This window comes from Didymella exigua (genome assembly GCF_010094145.1).
Source record: "Didymella exigua CBS 183.55 unplaced genomic scaffold M421scaffold_21, whole genome shotgun sequence".
Lineage (NCBI taxonomy): Eukaryota > Fungi > Ascomycota > Dothideomycetes > Pleosporales > Didymellaceae > Didymella > Didymella exigua.
Genome location: NW_022984795.1, coordinates 267804 through 283393, shown reverse-complemented (window position 1 = coordinate 283393; position 15590 = coordinate 267804). Strand labels below are relative to the sequence as shown.

The window sequence follows — 15590 nt, the reverse complement described above, 5'->3', positions numbered from 1 at the left end:
CGACGTGAGCGCGTGCTGGAACGATTGGACGGGTCAGACGGCGTGGGGCCGCCGCTTCGAGCTCAGCACCCTCCAAACAAACAACTTGCCAGGGCAGCTGCTCACTTCTTTATTATGTGCAGATACGATATAAGGCAACATGCAGCATCGCAATTGCAGGACCTGCCTGCCTTCCCGCGTGTTTCTGGAGGTCCTCGACTTGCTCTAGCGCCGGACTCTTTTCACGTCCTGGAGATCGACTTTGGTGTTTAGTTCGGCGTGAACCCTGGATTGAAAAACGGGATCAGTCATCGGCGGTGCTCCCCTACAAAGTACGAGTCGCCAGCCCGAGGATCTTTCCGAGCACCCTCTGCAGGTAAATTCTTCACGGCTTTCCTTCTGCTCGCCGATACGACCGCGCCCGCAAACCTTTGTTGTCCACGCCCGCCACCCCTGTGGTTCACGAGCCGGTTTTCTGAGTGACTAGCACGGACGCGACACTAGCGGCATGGCTGCAATCACAGCGCCGAAAGACACCGACCTACGTAATACCCTCCGTCGACGCGCCTCTGCCTCCACGCCAGCAACCTCGAACCGACGCACCAGCCAGCACTCCATCTACGCCCGAAACGTTCTCATGAACAACCTCAACCAAGCCAAGGACAACGCGCAGCCCACGAAACCGACGACCAGCATTGGCGAGCAAGCCCCGCGCCCTGCGCCCGCGCCGCCCGCAATCCCCTCTGCAGGCCCCCCAAAGAGCGTGCAGGCCATCAAAGACCTCGCGGCCCAGCGCGGAGAGCTCAAACCCCCGCCCACATCAATCGGCGGCGGCCACCACCACAACCATGCGACCGTGAAGGATGGTGTCGGTGTCGCGCTGAGCGACACCCCCGCGCCGTCGCAGCCAGGAAGCCCCAAGGGGTCCGTCCCAGATGCTCAGTCTGCAGAGACGCTGCATACTAACAGACCCAGGGCTCTAACGAGGAACAACAGCGCTGCATCAACACCGCGCATTCGCCCTACCACACTCGACATCCCCGGTCTCACCAAGTCGAAAGTCTCGCCCGATGGCAAGATCGCGTCGCGCGATGTCGGAGCCAAGCTTGTCATTGTCATGGTCGGCCTGCCTGCGCGTGGCAAGTCGTATATCACCAAGAAAATGACAAGATACCTCAACTGGCTGCAGCACGATACCAAAATTTTCAATGTAGGGGAGAAGCGTCGTGTGGCAGCAAGTGGGCACGGCTTTCGCCTATCACAGGCAAGCCTGGAGAAGGTGCCTTCCGGGGTCAGAAATGCGCTAGAACAACACAAAGACTCCCTCCCTCAGATTGCAGCCAAAATTCTGATCAACGGCGAGTCGGCAGCTGCGGATAACGGAAGATTTGCCCCACTGGACCTGAAGGACCCACTTAACGATCCGGAGAACTCCACAGCTGTCGAGGAGGTCGAGGAGGTCGGCGTGCCCCGCGTACAAGTCACATCCCCAGGGCCTAAGGCGGTCACACTGGAGAATCGAGACTCAAATGGACAACACAAGGAGGGCGATGACAAGATGGACCAGTCGGCGGATTTCTTCGATCCAAACAACGAGCAGGCCGCCCAGATCCGAGAGCAGTGCGCTATGGAGACCTTAGACGACGTTCTCGATTACATTCTGAATGGCAATGGCTCAGTCGGTATTTTCGACGCAACAAACAGCACGCTTGGGCGGAGGAAGCAGATTATGGAGAAGATCCGTACGCGGGCTGGTCCTGAGCTGAATGTTCTCTTCGTCGAGAGTGTGTGCCAAGACAAGAGTCTGCTGGAGTCCAACATGCGCCTCAAGCTGTCAGGACCTGACTATCAAGACAAGGATCCTCACGCCGCGCTCGAAGATTTCAAGAAGCGTGTCGCCATCTACGAGAAGAACTACGTCCCCATCGGTGATTACGAGGAAGAGAACAACATGCCATACGTCAAGATGATCGACGTAGGTCGCAAGATGGTCTCGCACCAGATCAAAGGCTTCCTCGCCGGCCAAGCAGTCTACTACCTCCTGAACTTCAACCTCGCGCCACGTATGATCTGGATCACTCGGCACGGCGAATCTCTCGACAACGTCGCTGGCAAAATTGGCGGAGACTCCGATCTCTCTGAACCTGGGCAAAAGTACGCCAAAGCAATGACACGCTTCATCGATAGGCAGCGCACTGAATGGGCCATTCGCCAAGCTGACAAGATGGCAAACACACATTTCCCACCCGTCCCCGGTGATCACACACCACCCAATCCCTACTTCAGCACTGAAATGGAGGCTCACAACTTCTGCGTCTGGACATCTATGCTGAAGCGCAGTGTGCAAACCGGCCAGTACTTTTGCGACGAGGACTTTGAAGTGAAGCAGATGCGCATGCTTGACGAGCTGAACGCTGGCATCATGGAAGGTCTTACATACGACGAAATCCGTACGAAGCATGCTGATGAGTACTTACGCCGGCGCCGCGACAAGCTGGCATACCGCTACCCCGGCCCCGGCGGAGAAGGCTACCTCGACGTGATCAACCGCATTCGCCCCGTGATCGTGGAGCTGGAGCGCATGACAGACCATTGCTTGCTGATCACGCATCGCAGCGTCGCGAGGGTGCTGTTGGCGTACTTCCAGGGCCTGAACAGGGAGGACGTGGCGGATCTAGACTGTCCGCTGGGCATGCTGTATCAGCTCGAGCCGAAGCCATATGGTGTCGAGTTCAAGGCTTGGCGCTACAAGCCTGAGAAGGACGACTTTGATTACCTCCCTCTGTACAAGCTCAGGCGCGCGACGACGAACCCGCAGCTCAACTAGGGGTGGTGGTTCTTGCCGGAGTAGACGTCGGTCTGCTGGAGTAGACAGCTGGATGGTGTTTTGATTGGTGTATTACTAGACTTGGGCTCCCTGGCTGGGTTCGCGCGATGTGATGGGGCTGGCGGTGGCATTCTTTTTCCTAATGTCCGTAATGCTCCTTTCCACATCTGGATGTTTGATCGGATTTCATGCATTTGTTGGCGTATTTATCTATTGGGTGGCCAAGAGATTTCTGCTCGGCACGGCTTTGCAGCTTTATTTGGAGGCCCTGCTTTCTTCACTGCGATGAATAAATCATCTCTCTCATACACGTCCCACACTCACCGCTGCTCAGCTGTTCCGAGACGCGACTTACCCACTCCATATTCCTTGGCACAAGGCGGGCGGCAGTCCCAAGCCGCAATCGTTACACCTTCGCGATCGCAGATCATCTTTTGCATCATTCAATTACGGCCGCAAGCTGCGCGATACCGTCGTCATCGAGTCTATACCAACAGGAGTGGTACGGTTCAGAGCTGGGCAAGTAGACCAACACTATTTTAGTTCTGAGTGAGACGGTCCGCAACAGCTCATACAGGCGCGCTACGTTCACGTTCGGATTTGGTGGTGCTGCCTTGTACACTACGACTGGTGCTGCGCCCTGCCACCTCCATGCGGGGATCAGGGGGGCTGCAGAGTAGCAGTGGGCTGGCTAGCAGGTCCCGCTTCCTCTCCTTGATGATGTGTTCTTCAATGAACTTAGTCCCACCTGGACTGACGGCTAGCATTAGTCGGTCAATTCACTCTGCATCTACAAGCATTGACGGCAGGTAGCAGGTAGTAACGAAATATTGTCTCGGGTCGGGCACCTGGATATCGCTCTCCCAACACATGCTGGTCTTTGGATACACGAAAGACTAAAAAGAAATGCGTGATCGCCGCTGAAATGCTTGTCATCATAGTATGGAAACACGGCTCCATCCATCGTTTCGATCTGGCAAAAACATTGCCCATTCTCGGAATCGAACCGAGGATCTTCTCATGTCGCATACATACGAGTGAGACGCTGTACCCCTAAGCCAAACGGGCTTTTCTGAGATCGATAATGAACCGACCTTATGCCGGAACATCAAATTATACATAATATAGTATTAAATTAGCCAGGCCCTCTTCGTCGTTGACATCATCAAGCCTGGTACTGCCATACTCCTTCGTGTATTACGATCTCAAAGTGTGAAACATGCCAGTGAGCTTTGAAGTGAGGGGTAGGTGGGGCGCATCAGCCGATGGTATTCGCTTGACCCACCGCGTCTTCCTTATACTATTTCGTACCCACTGACTTCAACAGTGTGTCTCGCCACTGTCGATCCTGCAGAATACCTCTGACACGCGCCTCCAACCATTCAGTGTTGCCCCAAAAGCCCCAACTCGCTTGAAACCGCAGCCAGTCGACGAGCGCAGTCTCCCAGTGCTGGATGAATGTCTCCCAGTCATACTCTTTGTTGCTCGTATGCTTCAGCCCCAACCAGTATCTTTGCAATAGCTTTCTTTCGCCCCCTTGCATTTCTAAGACATCTGGGATGTTGTTGTCGGTAACTAACATGCTTAGTGGCACGGAACAAGTGAATAGCTTAGCTAGATCGCAGACTCCGAGACCAAGGCCGGTGTACTGGAAGTCGTAGAAAACCACTTGCTCTCCAGACTGGCTGGTGAAAAGGTTTTCTGATTTCACGTCGCCGTGGATCAGTGTTTGATAGTCTTCGATGGGACTTTGACCGGATCTTGATGGGGCCAGGAACGCAGCAACCAGTTCTGAGAGCGACTGCGTTTGGCCTTTCAATGGTACTGCCAACGGCTCCGTCCACTCTGAATCGTCGTCATTCACCAGACCGTTGTATTCGCTGCGTCTAGTGGCAAGGTAGGTGTAGCCCCCGTTCAGCCAGACAGACTTCTCTGCCGCACCCTCACTGTCGTGTGTGACCTCCTCTAAAGGTGGCAGTACTAACTGTGCGCGATCAAAGCCTTTCGCTTGGGACCACCAGAAACCATGGAATCCAGAGAGCCAGTCCAGTGCAGCATTAACTTGAGTTGGCGACAGTGCGCCTCGCTTCTCGCCAGCCACGGGGAAGTCTTGCTTCAGGTCGTTGAGAATCATGGCCGTGGTGGAGGTTCCATGTGAGTGGGGCTCATTGATGCTCGCCAGACACCTTGCAACATGTACAGAAGCAGGTAGCTGAGGCGCCAGATGACTGTAGAAGTATTGCTCGACTTGGTAACTCAAGATCTTCCTGGTGTGGCCTTCATCCCGAGCTCTCGTGGGCGGTGGTGTGATCAATTTGAGAATCAAGGAGTGCATCCTTGGAGACGTGCTGGTAGAGACTGCCTGGGCCTCAGCTGCAGTCAGGCGACATATCTGTCCATATCCAGCCCAAAGAGACTGCAGCAGTGATACAGACACCAATTCGAGGCCGTTCTTTGCGAGTAGCGCAGAGGCGACTTCGTCAGGTGATTGTGAGGGTGACATTGAACTTGTTGATGGTTTCCAGGATCTCGGAACTACGATAATAGCTGAGATGAGAATTGAAAGCTGCAGAAAAGCTTTCAGTAACCGTCGCAGAGGTGGAAGCATGCAGCGCAAACTTTCTGCGCAAAACGAGGGGTCCTGATTGAGTTCGGCGTGAACGAAAGGTGGGGATCGGTGCAGTGCGCAAGTAATAAAGGTGAGTCGTTCCTTCTCAAAGTGGAGCGTGAAGGGATTCAAGAACACGGAGATGTACTCGGAAGCGCAAGCCTCATGTTGTGGAAGAGGAAGGAAGAGCTCTAACGCACGGGCCAGTCAATGACGCAGGAACAGACATACCCACAATTGTTGAACTTTACGACAGTGAATGCAGTGTTAGTTTTGGGCGCAGTGTTGGGTCAAGACTCGTTGCTAGTAGTTTTATCGCAAAGGATCAGCGGCATGGGTATAGCAGCTTGTCGAACTTTCACAGCAGGATCGAATGGATTCTCATCCCAAGCCATACGTTTTTTCTAAGGGACCTTAGTCTAGCTGCAATCGAATGCAGAACATTGTCCCATATCTCCTCTAGTACCATTGGAAATGCAACATGAATCTGACCACTGTCAGCCTCGCTTGGCTCCCAAAGTTGATAGGGGCGTGAGATTACGGCGTACCGCGCCGCAGCTGACAACGACAATAGAATGTGCTGGCCGTCACAATTTAGTAGCTTCGTAACTCTTACAACCCTCTCTGTCACCATGGAATGACAAAAGACTGTGCCAAAGATGGAGAAAACTGCAGCCGAGATCATCCTGGCTGAACGCCGCAATGAAAAGCGCCAATCCGCACCAGAAATCCGCGACTACAGACTCGTCTCCTGGGTCCGTCTGATCTTGCGCGTCTTGTCCATGTCGCCGTGCGCCCTGATCTTAGTGAGCCTCATTTACGCTATTCGCAATTATCGAAGGACAAAACATGTCAGGGCCACATTTCAGGATGGTAGCGGAAGTTTTCCAGTCTGGTCAAAGAAAGAGGGCTTGAAAATGTATCCGACTTACATCCTTCTGGGAGCTGCGGCTGTCGCTGGAGTGTTAAATATCGTGTTGGTCCTCGCGGCCTTGACCAAAGCTGTGAGCGCTGCTCTAGCTGTAGACCACAGGCTCGACAACGCTGACATGCATTCAGGTGCGAAGGACGACAAAGGTCAGCAACATTAGCACAATGGTCATGTCTTCTATATGCCTTGCGTTGTGGATAGCCGTGACATCATACTACGGTACCTGGGACTCTTCAGAGACTAGTTGGGATTTGCTGTAAGTGGACACCCGTTGCGGATATCGGATGCCACGCTGATTTGGGTAGCTCCTGGACATGTGCGAATCGAGACTATGGGCACAAGGACGTTGACTTCGGTGAGACTTGCACAGAAGTGGTAAGTGATCTAGACGGCTGGAAATTCTCGAGCTTATGATCTACAGCGATTCGCCTTTTGGGCTGGTGTGGGTCTTGCGGGCCTGGAGGCCGTCAACTTCGCCATCTTTGTGATCTGGTGGCTCAAGACGCGCAGGACACGAGGGTACTCGAAGGTATAGATATGATGGGTAGGGGCTGTGAAAGAGGAAGGGAACTGTTTTCGGGGCGGACCGAACTTCAAGTAGCGTGGTCATTACGTCATGCTTCACCGAGGTGTCCGCGGGTCCGCTCATCAACAAAATCGTTGTGAGAACACCATTCTAGAGCTATGATTGAGCTCAACGGTTGCGCCCGTAGTCCCTCGTTAGTACTTCGTAAAGCGAGTCATCCTGCAAAAGTTGTCCATGTGGCTTGACGACCCCACACTTCACAGATGCCTCGGCGGTTTGGAGTCGACAACTCCTCTAACGGCGAAGAATTGCGGGGAAGTATAATTACGTAGGCGCTAGTGGGGTATATCATTGACCTGTATCTTATCTTGCTGAAACTCTTCCAGTTTATCAGCTTTCTGATATCGAAGTTGATCTTTCCGACTTGAGATAGCATCACAATGGCAGAACCAAAGAATACCGCCAGCACGCGCTTGACGCAGATCACTGACTTCCTGACCATGAATAAGACAGCTACCACAATCCCATGGGATCCGAACTCGACCAAGTTTCCTACCAGAAAAGAGCTCCCGGATATCCCAGGAGCACCCAAGGAAGCTGCCTGGACTTGGGGCATAGATGACTATGTATGGTACTAGTACCATTAATTGATCTACGCATATTGACAATAAACAGATCGGTCGCCTCAATCTCCTCACCCCAACCCGCGTAGCCGCTGCAGCTAGAGAAATTCGTTCCGGAGAGATTATACCCGTCAATCTGCCTTTGAACGTCCCTAATCAGCCAGCCTTCGGTCGCGAGGTTTTCAAACACGAGATCAAGACCTTGCACGAAGGCATCGCATACGACGACCTTTATCATATGAACACACAATCCGGCACGCAATGGGACGGTTTCCGCCACTTCGCGCACATCCCTACGGGCTCGTTCTTCAACGGTACCAAGGGCTCTGATATCGTTGGACCCGCCGCAAACCACAAGTGCTCTATCCACCACTGGGCTGAACATGGTGTTGCTGGGCGTGGTGTGCTGCTTGACTACCGCGGATATGCGCACAAGAAGGGTATCAACTACGATCCGTACGATTACTACCCAATCTCGTGGGAGGAGTTGTACCAGTGTGGAAAGGATCAGGGTATTGATATCAGACCGGCAGCGCAGGGCGGAGATATCAGGATTGGAGATATGTTGTTCATTCGCAGTGGCTGGAAGGAAGCGTACGATAGCAAGTCGGACGAGGACAGGGCGAAGGCTGCGACAAGGCACGGGCCAAATGGTGAAGATGGTGCACGTTACGCGGGTGTTTCCCAGGAGCAGAAGATCCTGGATTGGCTTCACGATTGCTATTTCGCGACGGTTGGAGGTGATGCCCCTGCGTTTGAAGCTTGGCCGACGCACGAGGACTACCATCTGCATGAGTATAGTAAGTCGTTGCCGCTATTCGGATTACGCACTGCTAATCGAAGCGGTAGTTCTAGCGCTATGGGGAATGCCGTTGGGTGAGATGTTAGATTTGGAGAAACTAGCACAGACCTGCAGGGAAAAGAACAGGTGGTTCTTCTTCTTCACGAGTGCGCCAGCAAACTGCCCTGGAGGTGTCAGCTCGCATGTCAACGGCACTGCAATTTTTTAGGAGTCGTTGTGGATCCGAACATTGTCAAATGTTGAAACAAGCAAGACATGTGCACACAAAAGGTCGCACTCTAATATACACATGTTCAAATAGTTCATCAATGTCCCTAGCCACCTTCACATGTTTACCTTTGTATGGTAACGTTCGGCTCGGGATATGCTCCAGGACAATTCACACATATTTCGTAATCCATGTTCAGCTTCCCGACTCGTCGGTCTGATGCCAACCCACTGTCGTGCGAACTCTGGACGCCGGTACTGTTCTCGTCTGCACCGTTTGTAACGGCCAAAGTCGACGAGACTCGGCGCTCTGAATTTCGCATGCGACCGATGCTAGGCTTGCACTTTAGGGCGAGTTCTGTCAGACAAGGTGCACTGCTGTTGCTACCATCAAGCTCCGCCAATGGGAGAGCATATTGAAGCTGATCAGGCGCCACCATTGGTGCAACAGAAGATCTAGAGGGCGACATGTTGCGGGTTGTTTGTGCAACTGGAGGAGCTGTAGTGGTGAAGCGAGTCTCGTTGGAGCGAATATGCAAGACAGGTGAATTGGCATGCGTCCTGGCAAGATCGTAAGTTGGCCTTGTACTATCCAGGGGTCCAGTACTGCTGTGTTCATCTCTTGTTCGGGTTGTAATGTGTGAGCTGTTGGCATCGCAGTTGGTTTGGCTGGAGGTCACTTTGTTCCAGTCAGACTTATCGCTTGGCTTGCAATCCTCCAGTCGTTGACAGTCAGTCCATGTGGATCCAGTATCGATCCAAAAAGCGTGATTTGCATTTGCTCTGCACTGCTCCCAGTCCACACTGTTGACACCGTTCTGCAGGGCATTGGCTGTAGCGAATTCCGCATCCCTAGTAGAATTCTCTCGTGCTGTGGCAAGTCGCTGCTCCTTCAGCATGTCTACTGGAGTAATTCTAGTCTTGTAGCAAGCCTCTTCCGCGCCATGGACATGATACTCGCAGCCTGATCTTGCTGCTGTGCTTTGGTGGCAAGAGATGTGTCGCAGAGCAGATTGCAGAACGAGTTCAGCAAATGTCGCTGGATACTTGGAGTACTCCAGTAGTGTGTGAGACCGTTGCTGAGCGTTGATGAAGCGGTCGACGACAAACACTTTCAACGCTTCAGGTATACCCTTTCTATCAAGATCGAATAAGTGTTCCACAGTCTCACGATTGGGTGCAGTGCTAAGCGGAAGCCTCTCCTTGAGCGTGTCCATGACTCTGTCAGCAAAAGCGGGTTCTTTGATAATGCAACCCAGAATGTGCGCATTCATGAGCGGCCAACACGTGATCCAGATACGATCGATCTTGACATCTGTAGGGGATCTGAAGCTGATATTCCCGGTGTGATTATAGATTTTGTACATCTCAAATGCCTGAGGATCAAGCTCAGAGATGTGGTGCAGGGCGTCTTTCGGAGGCTCGTATGCACGGTTTGCATCAGCTACAAATGGCTCACTGAAGTAGCGCCGCGTAAAGTATGGGGAAATCGGGTCTTGTTGTCCGAGAAGTAAGTGAAAAGTCGGTCGTGGACATCGTTCGCCGTGAACTCCTTTCGACAAAGGTTTTGTATCGGCACTTGTCTGAGCTACCCGTGAGGCTGATGCTAGCCCATTCGGAGGTTGTGATTTGGGTGAAGGTGCTGTAGACATTTCAGACTGACCAGAAGTGTTGAAGGTGGTTTCTGCCGCGTCAGGACTCTCCGATTGTGTTGTGGCAGCAGGGTTCGCCATCTCTTGTCGATTTCTGATGGAATCTGGTGGACTGCCAATATTGGACACCTTTCGAACCTCACCTACCACAAAGCTCTTAGGTATGGGGCGCGGTTTATAGTATCCGCGTGGAAAGACACTGTCCTTGTTTCTAGACTGGCAGACAGGCTCTTCCTGCGTGACAGCATCGATCTGTGCTCCTGGAGCAGTCTTCTTGATGGTGTTGCCCTTAACGCTCTGCTCAGTCCTGGTCTTGATAAAACGAACAATTTGTGATATCGGACTCTGCTTCAGGGTAGACATGTTGCATGTAGGTGCTATTTCTATTGCGGTGTGTGGAACGTGACTGGACTCTGTAGATGGGCACCAACTCTCGCAAGCAGTGCGGAGGTACGGAGGACGTTAAAGAAAACCAAAGTCTGAATACTGTGATATTCGACTGTTTACTGCTATTGATTGCTAAGTAGACTGTTAGGCGTTGTTCATCAGCCTTGGAAGCTACCGTGAAGTCAAACGTCGAAAGAGGGCCGCTGGAGAAAACGCGCCAGTAAGCGCGAAGAACAGAGTGACTTGCTGGAGATACCCCATAGCCCCGTTTTCAAAGCTCACTCATGTCCATTCACTGACGATGGCGCTCATGCATCGACAGGATCCTTGCTCCTCTGGTCCATACCTTCACGCGGCAATCTGAGAATTTGCTGCGCGGCGCTCTGATGGTTCTGATCGGCTAAAAAGATAGCAGCAATACCCCAAAGTCGTGTCGACATATCGTATAATTTAAGCCCATTTTCCGACGCGTATGAGCTGTGCTTCAGTCCCAGTTACCCGGTTACAGAGCATCTCCAGAGGAAGATGTTTTGGTCTGCGAACGTGTGCATACGAGTCGACCAATGTCCTGGTGTGGTAATCGCCGATTCGTTTGCGCTTCGCCCCTACCCGGGACTTGAAAAAAGCTCATCAAGCAGCCGTGAAGTGTCTTGCACAATCGAGCCAGCCGGAGAGTGTGGCGCATCGCCTGACCTTATTGCGTTGGCAGAATAGCATCGCAGCGTTTGAAATCAGTGGTTGTGCCATCCCCATGACTCCTCTAACTGCTGGATCGTAGCAGTTGGTGGAAAGCCATGTGAGCGTTCGCATGCATACCACAAGTCGCGTAATCGCTCTTGATCCTCTCGCATAGGGAAACGGTCGCCTACCAACGCAATAGCAAAGCAGGCCACGAATTTGCATGGAAAGAACTTTCCATTTGACTGAGCAACTCCGCACAGAGAACGAACATCTTCCTGCACCATTCTGTCGACGATTACGCGGGACTGTCTGTGCGCTGGACCAAGCTGTGGGATTGTAGGATCATGCACGACCAGTAGCATGTGGGCAAGTGTGTTGTATTGTGTGCCTAATACATGCGATTTCTCGTGGAAGCGGACATCTGGGAAGTTCCGACCGCTGCCGTCTCGATCCTGGCGGTAGAAGAATGGATCGAAGCTATCGGGTCGTCGACTTCTCCAGGCTCGGTTTTCGTCCATGAGCTGACTATAGCGTGGGATGCTGTGTCTGTCTTCGCCAAAAGCAAAATTGCACACATCACCAAGATGGGCGATGGTACGTGTGGCCCATATCGAGTCGTTGGCAGGTTCTAGCGATCGATCAGCTGGAAATATGTGCGTTTGAAACGCACGCTGTGTCATGAGTGAGATCCACAGCTCCTGTCGGAAAGCAGCCCAGTATATAGCCTGCCGAAAGCTTGGCCCACTCGTTGCAGCATACGACTGCTCAGCCGCACGTATAATAGCCTGGGTGCCGAACAGATGTCCTTGCGGGTCGTTCCCAACGATGGAAATGTTCATCTCTTCCATCAGTCGCAGGATGATAGTTGCTGCAAGTAATGACTCGTCCTCTTTGGCAATTTTGTTGTCGTTCAGCGCTGGTATGAGGGTGTCAAAACAACGCTGATAGTAGGCATCGGCGATGTACGGGTCGAAATCCGTGGTTCGGCTAAGCTGGCGAGCAGACAAAGCTAGGATCGCGTTCATCAAGGTACTATCTTTCTTCGCTCGCTGAACAACATGCACCGCGAAATGGCACTCGGTATCGATCATGTCAAACTGGCAAGCATTAGTAAGGGCACTGGAAGTTGACGCACATAGACTTACGAACAGCGCTACGTTATCGATGTAATGCTCTAACAACATAGCTTCCTGCTCATGCTCGAGTGGCCAAAGAATGGGCTCACCTGGGGCCTGCTGATAGACAAAGGTAGGTTGATCGTGAGGCTGCGATGTAACAGGCTGCGCATGATGATCGAAGGTAGGAGATAACCCAGGAGTTTGCGAATGGGCTGGGGATTCCGTGTTGAGAAGCGACAAAACCGTGAGTCCTTCTGTAGGTGTTATGACAGAAGTCGGCGGCGTACCTGTGTGGTGCCCGCCGCTTATAGAAGAACGCGCGTGTGGTGAGAAGCTTTGCGCAGCAGGAGGACTATGGAACGGGTGATATGCTTCATCTGAATACTGTGACCGGATCTCGTTCGACTCGTCCAGGAATTGAACTATGTTAACCGGTCAGAAATTTGTGACATCAATTGTAATTCAACATCCGCACTTCGAGGAGGCATAGAAACCCAGGGTTGGCTCTCGCTGAAGGCCTCCTGGATGGACGACCGCCTGAATCTCCGTCCAGTCTCGTAGGTGCAATGCTTTTTGGCATGGTCGCACCGTCCGCATTTTGGCTGTGCACCGTCACCTGTCGCAGAATGCTTAGCTGTTGCTTCATATAGTGCCGGCTCGGATCTTACACCGATAGTGGCGCGTGCGACAACGAGTGCTGCATAGGTCAGACACCAAGCCTACTTTTTCTATTTGGATCCATCATACCATGGCATTTGTAGCACCGTCCAGAAAGGTCATCTGGCGGCGAATGGATGTTGTCGGGGCGAATTACCCGTCAGCGAGGTTGAGCGCCAATTTCTGCAGCTGTCTCGCCTACGGACGTTTGGGAAATTGCAACAAAGTTGCACCTTGCCGTATTAGGCTAGATCTCCAAGATCTCACCCAACCAGAAGACGCGCTTTAGTCGAGATCGGCGTAAGGTACCACCAGCCAGCTCAAAAGCTCCTTAACATGGCTCTTTGCCCCGCTTCTCCACAACGTGGGAATCGCCTTTCTGAACGTACGAAGCATCTCCATCGGTATCATCAGCATGCTGGAGTCTGTGGCCATGTGATGCTGATATAAAACGGCTGCGAAGGTGTTGCAGCCAAAATAGAGGCAAAATGTACATACATTTGCACCCCTGAATTGGCTGGTAAATAGGCATGATATCTGCTGCGACACACCCCCTCACGTCCAACCAGGACAGCATAATTGGAGGTGACACAACGCAGCAGAATGCCTAATGTGCTGAGTAATAGATGAATCCTTCTTCGCGATGCTCTATTGCTGCAGATAGCACGCCAACAGAGCAGGTACCATGCCAAGACCCTCGGCTATGGTCACCCATGGAACACGAAAATCCATTCAATCTTTGCTTGCGCAGTTTCAGCGTCCGGGCTCATAACTGTTGCAGCCAAAATAGAGGCAAAATGTACATACATTTACCCCCCTGAATTGGCTGGTAAATAGGCATGATATCTGCTGCGACAGAAGGTCACCTCGTTGCGAGTCGCGAATCGTCTTTGTTATTTACTTCAGATTGATCGGCTTCGAGTTCGAGCACACGATACAAAACATCCCTCACGCCTCATCGAGATGTGTCCAGCTTCCAGGGCCAGAAGCTGTACATCAATGATGGTTTTCCTCATGTCAGAGCAAGTCGCTGCCCTGTTGCAGTCATCATCAGACATGCCCATGGAACCTTAGAGCTACGCCGCAAGAACAACGAGGACGGGTATGTCTTTTGAAGGGCTTATTACCGAAACAAGATGTCTTCAAGGCTCGCGAAGGATACTTAGTATGTTGGTTCCAAGCGGCCTCCTCAAGCCTGGAACTCAGCCTGTTGAGGATATCTTCGACGCGTCCTGGCATTGGCGCTGGTACAGCTCCTGACAATGGCAGACCTGGTGAAGAGACGACTGAGAACTTCGCCAACCTTGCCTTACAGGCTCACTATGCGGCTTAATATAAGGAAAAATTCTGCAAGCACGCGGTGCTAACGGACTTCATCGCCCGTATGACGGAGTGGGGCGACGATAACAACACATTAATCGTTCGAAGAAGTTTGCTGCGTAGCAACACACCAGGAAATAAGAAAATCGGCGTGCACCATGACCAGATCTTCCTCAGGTATGGCGAGCCCACCAGTGTCACTGCGTGAGTCCCAATGGGCGATGTCAGCCTCACTGGAGGAGGACCGATTTATCTGGAGAACTGTACCTTTTCTAAACCACAAAGAGTCTCTATGCTGACGTTGACCAGGACACACGCTTGGGCGAGAAGTCGAAGCAGACTTCACCGCGAAAGCTAAGGCCAGTGGTCTCACCGATGAGGAGGCAAGTAGGCTTTCAATCAGAACATGCTCTCGACGGGTCTGCTGGCGGACGGTGCACGAAATCACTCATAGAATTTCGACAGGAGATTTTTGGTGACGTCTTACGAAGCAGGGGATGTTGTGCTGCATAACCCTTTCGCGGCAAGTCCACTCACGCTCGTAACTGAGACATGTCTGACCGTTACCCAGATTCACGCTTCCACAATGAACTCCGACCCAAACAACGTGATCAGAGTTGGCACTAATTGCGATTCGTAAATGGCAGCAAGCCGTGGGACAAGGCCTGTTCATTCCTAGACTTCATTGCCAACAATTGAACTCTGACACTCAAAGCGATGGGACAAAGACTATGTGTTCAGCGACGGGGTGTAACATCGTTATTGTGCCGAGACCGCTGGATCATAAAGGTATAAGCCTGATTAGCAGACATGCATGATAGAACGTTGCGCGCGGCACTTTCAATCCTGTGATGTTTTGCGTTACAAGACTGTCCCTGCGCTCTTCGCCAGGGCGAGCCTTCGGCGGTGCCTCCTCTTCTGCTAAATTCCACGTCGTCTGCTCGATCCTTCAATGACCGCCTCCAACATATCGCCTCAAGGCTCTCACGATCCACTTAGTAGCTCACCTTCGTCACCACTAAACCTTATTACGATCCGAGCCGCTGAGCCAGACGGCAAACCTTGCCGGCACTTCACCCGCCCGTCTCACATACCAAATACCGCTAGACGGCACGAAGCAACCTCCACATCTCTCGAGAATCCCGATGCCTTGGTTGCTCTCTCGTGACTTGCAAAAGAGCTTTAATAATGGCAGGTCCCCAGCAATCATTTTCACAAGACCAGTGAGCCAATTAGGCATCCAGAGACCAGAATTAAGTGTTTTGTTATATT

The 15590-nt window shown here is 52.2% G+C and overlaps 8 protein-coding genes and 1 non-coding gene across 9 annotated transcripts; 4 read left to right on the top strand and 5 right to left on the bottom strand.

The window, feature by feature from the left end:
- The first annotated feature begins 310 nt into the window (after positions 1 to 310).
- M421DRAFT_212014 (bifunctional 6-phosphofructo-2-kinase/fructose-2,6-bisphosphate 2-phosphatase) lies at positions 311 to 2892 on the top strand. Its single transcript, XM_033588231.1, has one exon. The coding sequence runs from the start codon at positions 488 to 490 to the stop codon at positions 2804 to 2806; it is 2319 nt and encodes a 772-aa protein (XP_033446876.1). The 5' UTR covers positions 311 to 487; the 3' UTR covers positions 2807 to 2892.
- Positions 2893 to 3465: 573 nt separating this feature from the next.
- On the bottom strand, positions 3466 to 3881 carry M421DRAFT_212010 (uncharacterized protein). The gene has a single exon (XM_033588230.1). The coding sequence runs from the start codon at positions 3833 to 3835 to the stop codon at positions 3581 to 3583; it is 255 nt and encodes an 84-aa protein (XP_033446875.1). The 5' UTR covers positions 3836 to 3881; the 3' UTR covers positions 3466 to 3580.
- Positions 3793 to 3874, bottom strand: M421DRAFT_t92. The gene has a single exon. It is a non-coding gene; the product is annotated as a tRNA-Thr (tRNA).
- A 102-nt stretch (positions 3882 to 3983) lies between the features above and the next one.
- Positions 3984 to 5543, bottom strand: M421DRAFT_422591 (uncharacterized protein). Its single transcript, XM_033593214.1, has one exon. The coding sequence runs from the start codon at positions 5412 to 5414 to the stop codon at positions 4107 to 4109; it is 1308 nt and encodes a 435-aa protein (XP_033446874.1). The 5' UTR covers positions 5415 to 5543; the 3' UTR covers positions 3984 to 4106.
- A 402-nt stretch (positions 5544 to 5945) lies between these two features.
- M421DRAFT_211971 (uncharacterized protein) lies at positions 5946 to 7067 on the top strand. The gene is made up of 4 exons (XM_033588229.1): positions 5946 to 6418; positions 6474 to 6601; positions 6651 to 6720; positions 6767 to 7067. Exons 1-4 carry the CDS (start codon positions 6074 to 6076, stop codon positions 6878 to 6880), a joined length of 657 nt encoding a protein of 218 aa, XP_033446873.1. The 5' UTR covers positions 5946 to 6073; the 3' UTR covers positions 6881 to 7067.
- Positions 7068 to 7311: 244 nt separating this feature from the next.
- M421DRAFT_102355 (uncharacterized protein) lies at positions 7312 to 8504 on the top strand (the record flags this gene model as incomplete). The annotated part of the gene is made up of 3 exons (XM_033586764.1): positions 7312 to 7497; positions 7547 to 8294; positions 8344 to 8504. The coding sequence occupies 3 exons, from the start codon at positions 7312 to 7314 to the stop codon at positions 8502 to 8504; spliced, it is 1095 nt and encodes a 364-aa protein (XP_033446872.1).
- A 124-nt stretch (positions 8505 to 8628) lies between these two features.
- Positions 8629 to 10518, bottom strand: M421DRAFT_6889 (uncharacterized protein; the record flags this gene model as incomplete). The annotated part of the gene is made up of 1 exon (XM_033596565.1): positions 8629 to 10518. The coding sequence occupies one exon, from the start codon at positions 10516 to 10518 to the stop codon at positions 8629 to 8631; it is 1890 nt and encodes a 629-aa protein (XP_033446871.1).
- Positions 10519 to 11273: 755 nt separating this feature from the next.
- Positions 11274 to 12829, bottom strand: M421DRAFT_93854 (uncharacterized protein; the record flags this gene model as incomplete). The annotated part of the gene is made up of 3 exons (XM_033598152.1): positions 11274 to 12320; positions 12369 to 12763; positions 12817 to 12829. The coding sequence occupies 3 exons, from the start codon at positions 12827 to 12829 to the stop codon at positions 11274 to 11276; spliced, it is 1455 nt and encodes a 484-aa protein (XP_033446870.1).
- A 1647-nt stretch (positions 12830 to 14476) lies between these two features.
- On the top strand, positions 14477 to 14958 carry M421DRAFT_93853 (uncharacterized protein; the record flags this gene model as incomplete). The annotated part of the gene is made up of 3 exons (XM_033598151.1): positions 14477 to 14522; positions 14628 to 14737; positions 14773 to 14958. 3 exons carry the CDS (start codon positions 14477 to 14479, stop codon positions 14956 to 14958), a joined length of 342 nt encoding a protein of 113 aa, XP_033446869.1.
- Positions 14959 to 15590: the final 632 nt, after the last annotated feature.

What these genes read in the sequence shown, in the direction of transcription:
- M421DRAFT_212014 (XM_033588231.1), top strand. Translation starts at nt 488, where the DNA reads ATGGCTGCAATCACAGCGCCGAAAGACACCGACCTACGTAATACCCTC.
- M421DRAFT_212010 (XM_033588230.1), bottom strand. Translation starts at nt 3,835, where the DNA reads ATGCGACATGAGAAGATCCTCGGTTCGATTCCGAGAATGGGCAATGTT.
- M421DRAFT_422591 (XM_033593214.1), bottom strand. Translation starts at nt 5,414, where the DNA reads ATGCTTCCACCTCTGCGACGGTTACTGAAAGCTTTTCTGCAGCTTTCA.
- M421DRAFT_211971 (XM_033588229.1), top strand. Translation starts at nt 6,074, where the DNA reads ATGGAGAAAACTGCAGCCGAGATCATCCTGGCTGAACGCCGCAATGAA. An exon ending in TCGCGGCCTTGACCAAAGCT is followed by an intron (nt 6,419 to 6,473) that starts GTGAGCGCTGCT and finishes ACATGCATTCAG; the next exon opens with GTGCGAAGGACGACAAAGGT. An exon ending in GAGACTAGTTGGGATTTGCT is followed by an intron (nt 6,602 to 6,650) that starts GTAAGTGGACAC and finishes TGATTTGGGTAG; the next exon opens with CTCCTGGACATGTGCGAATC.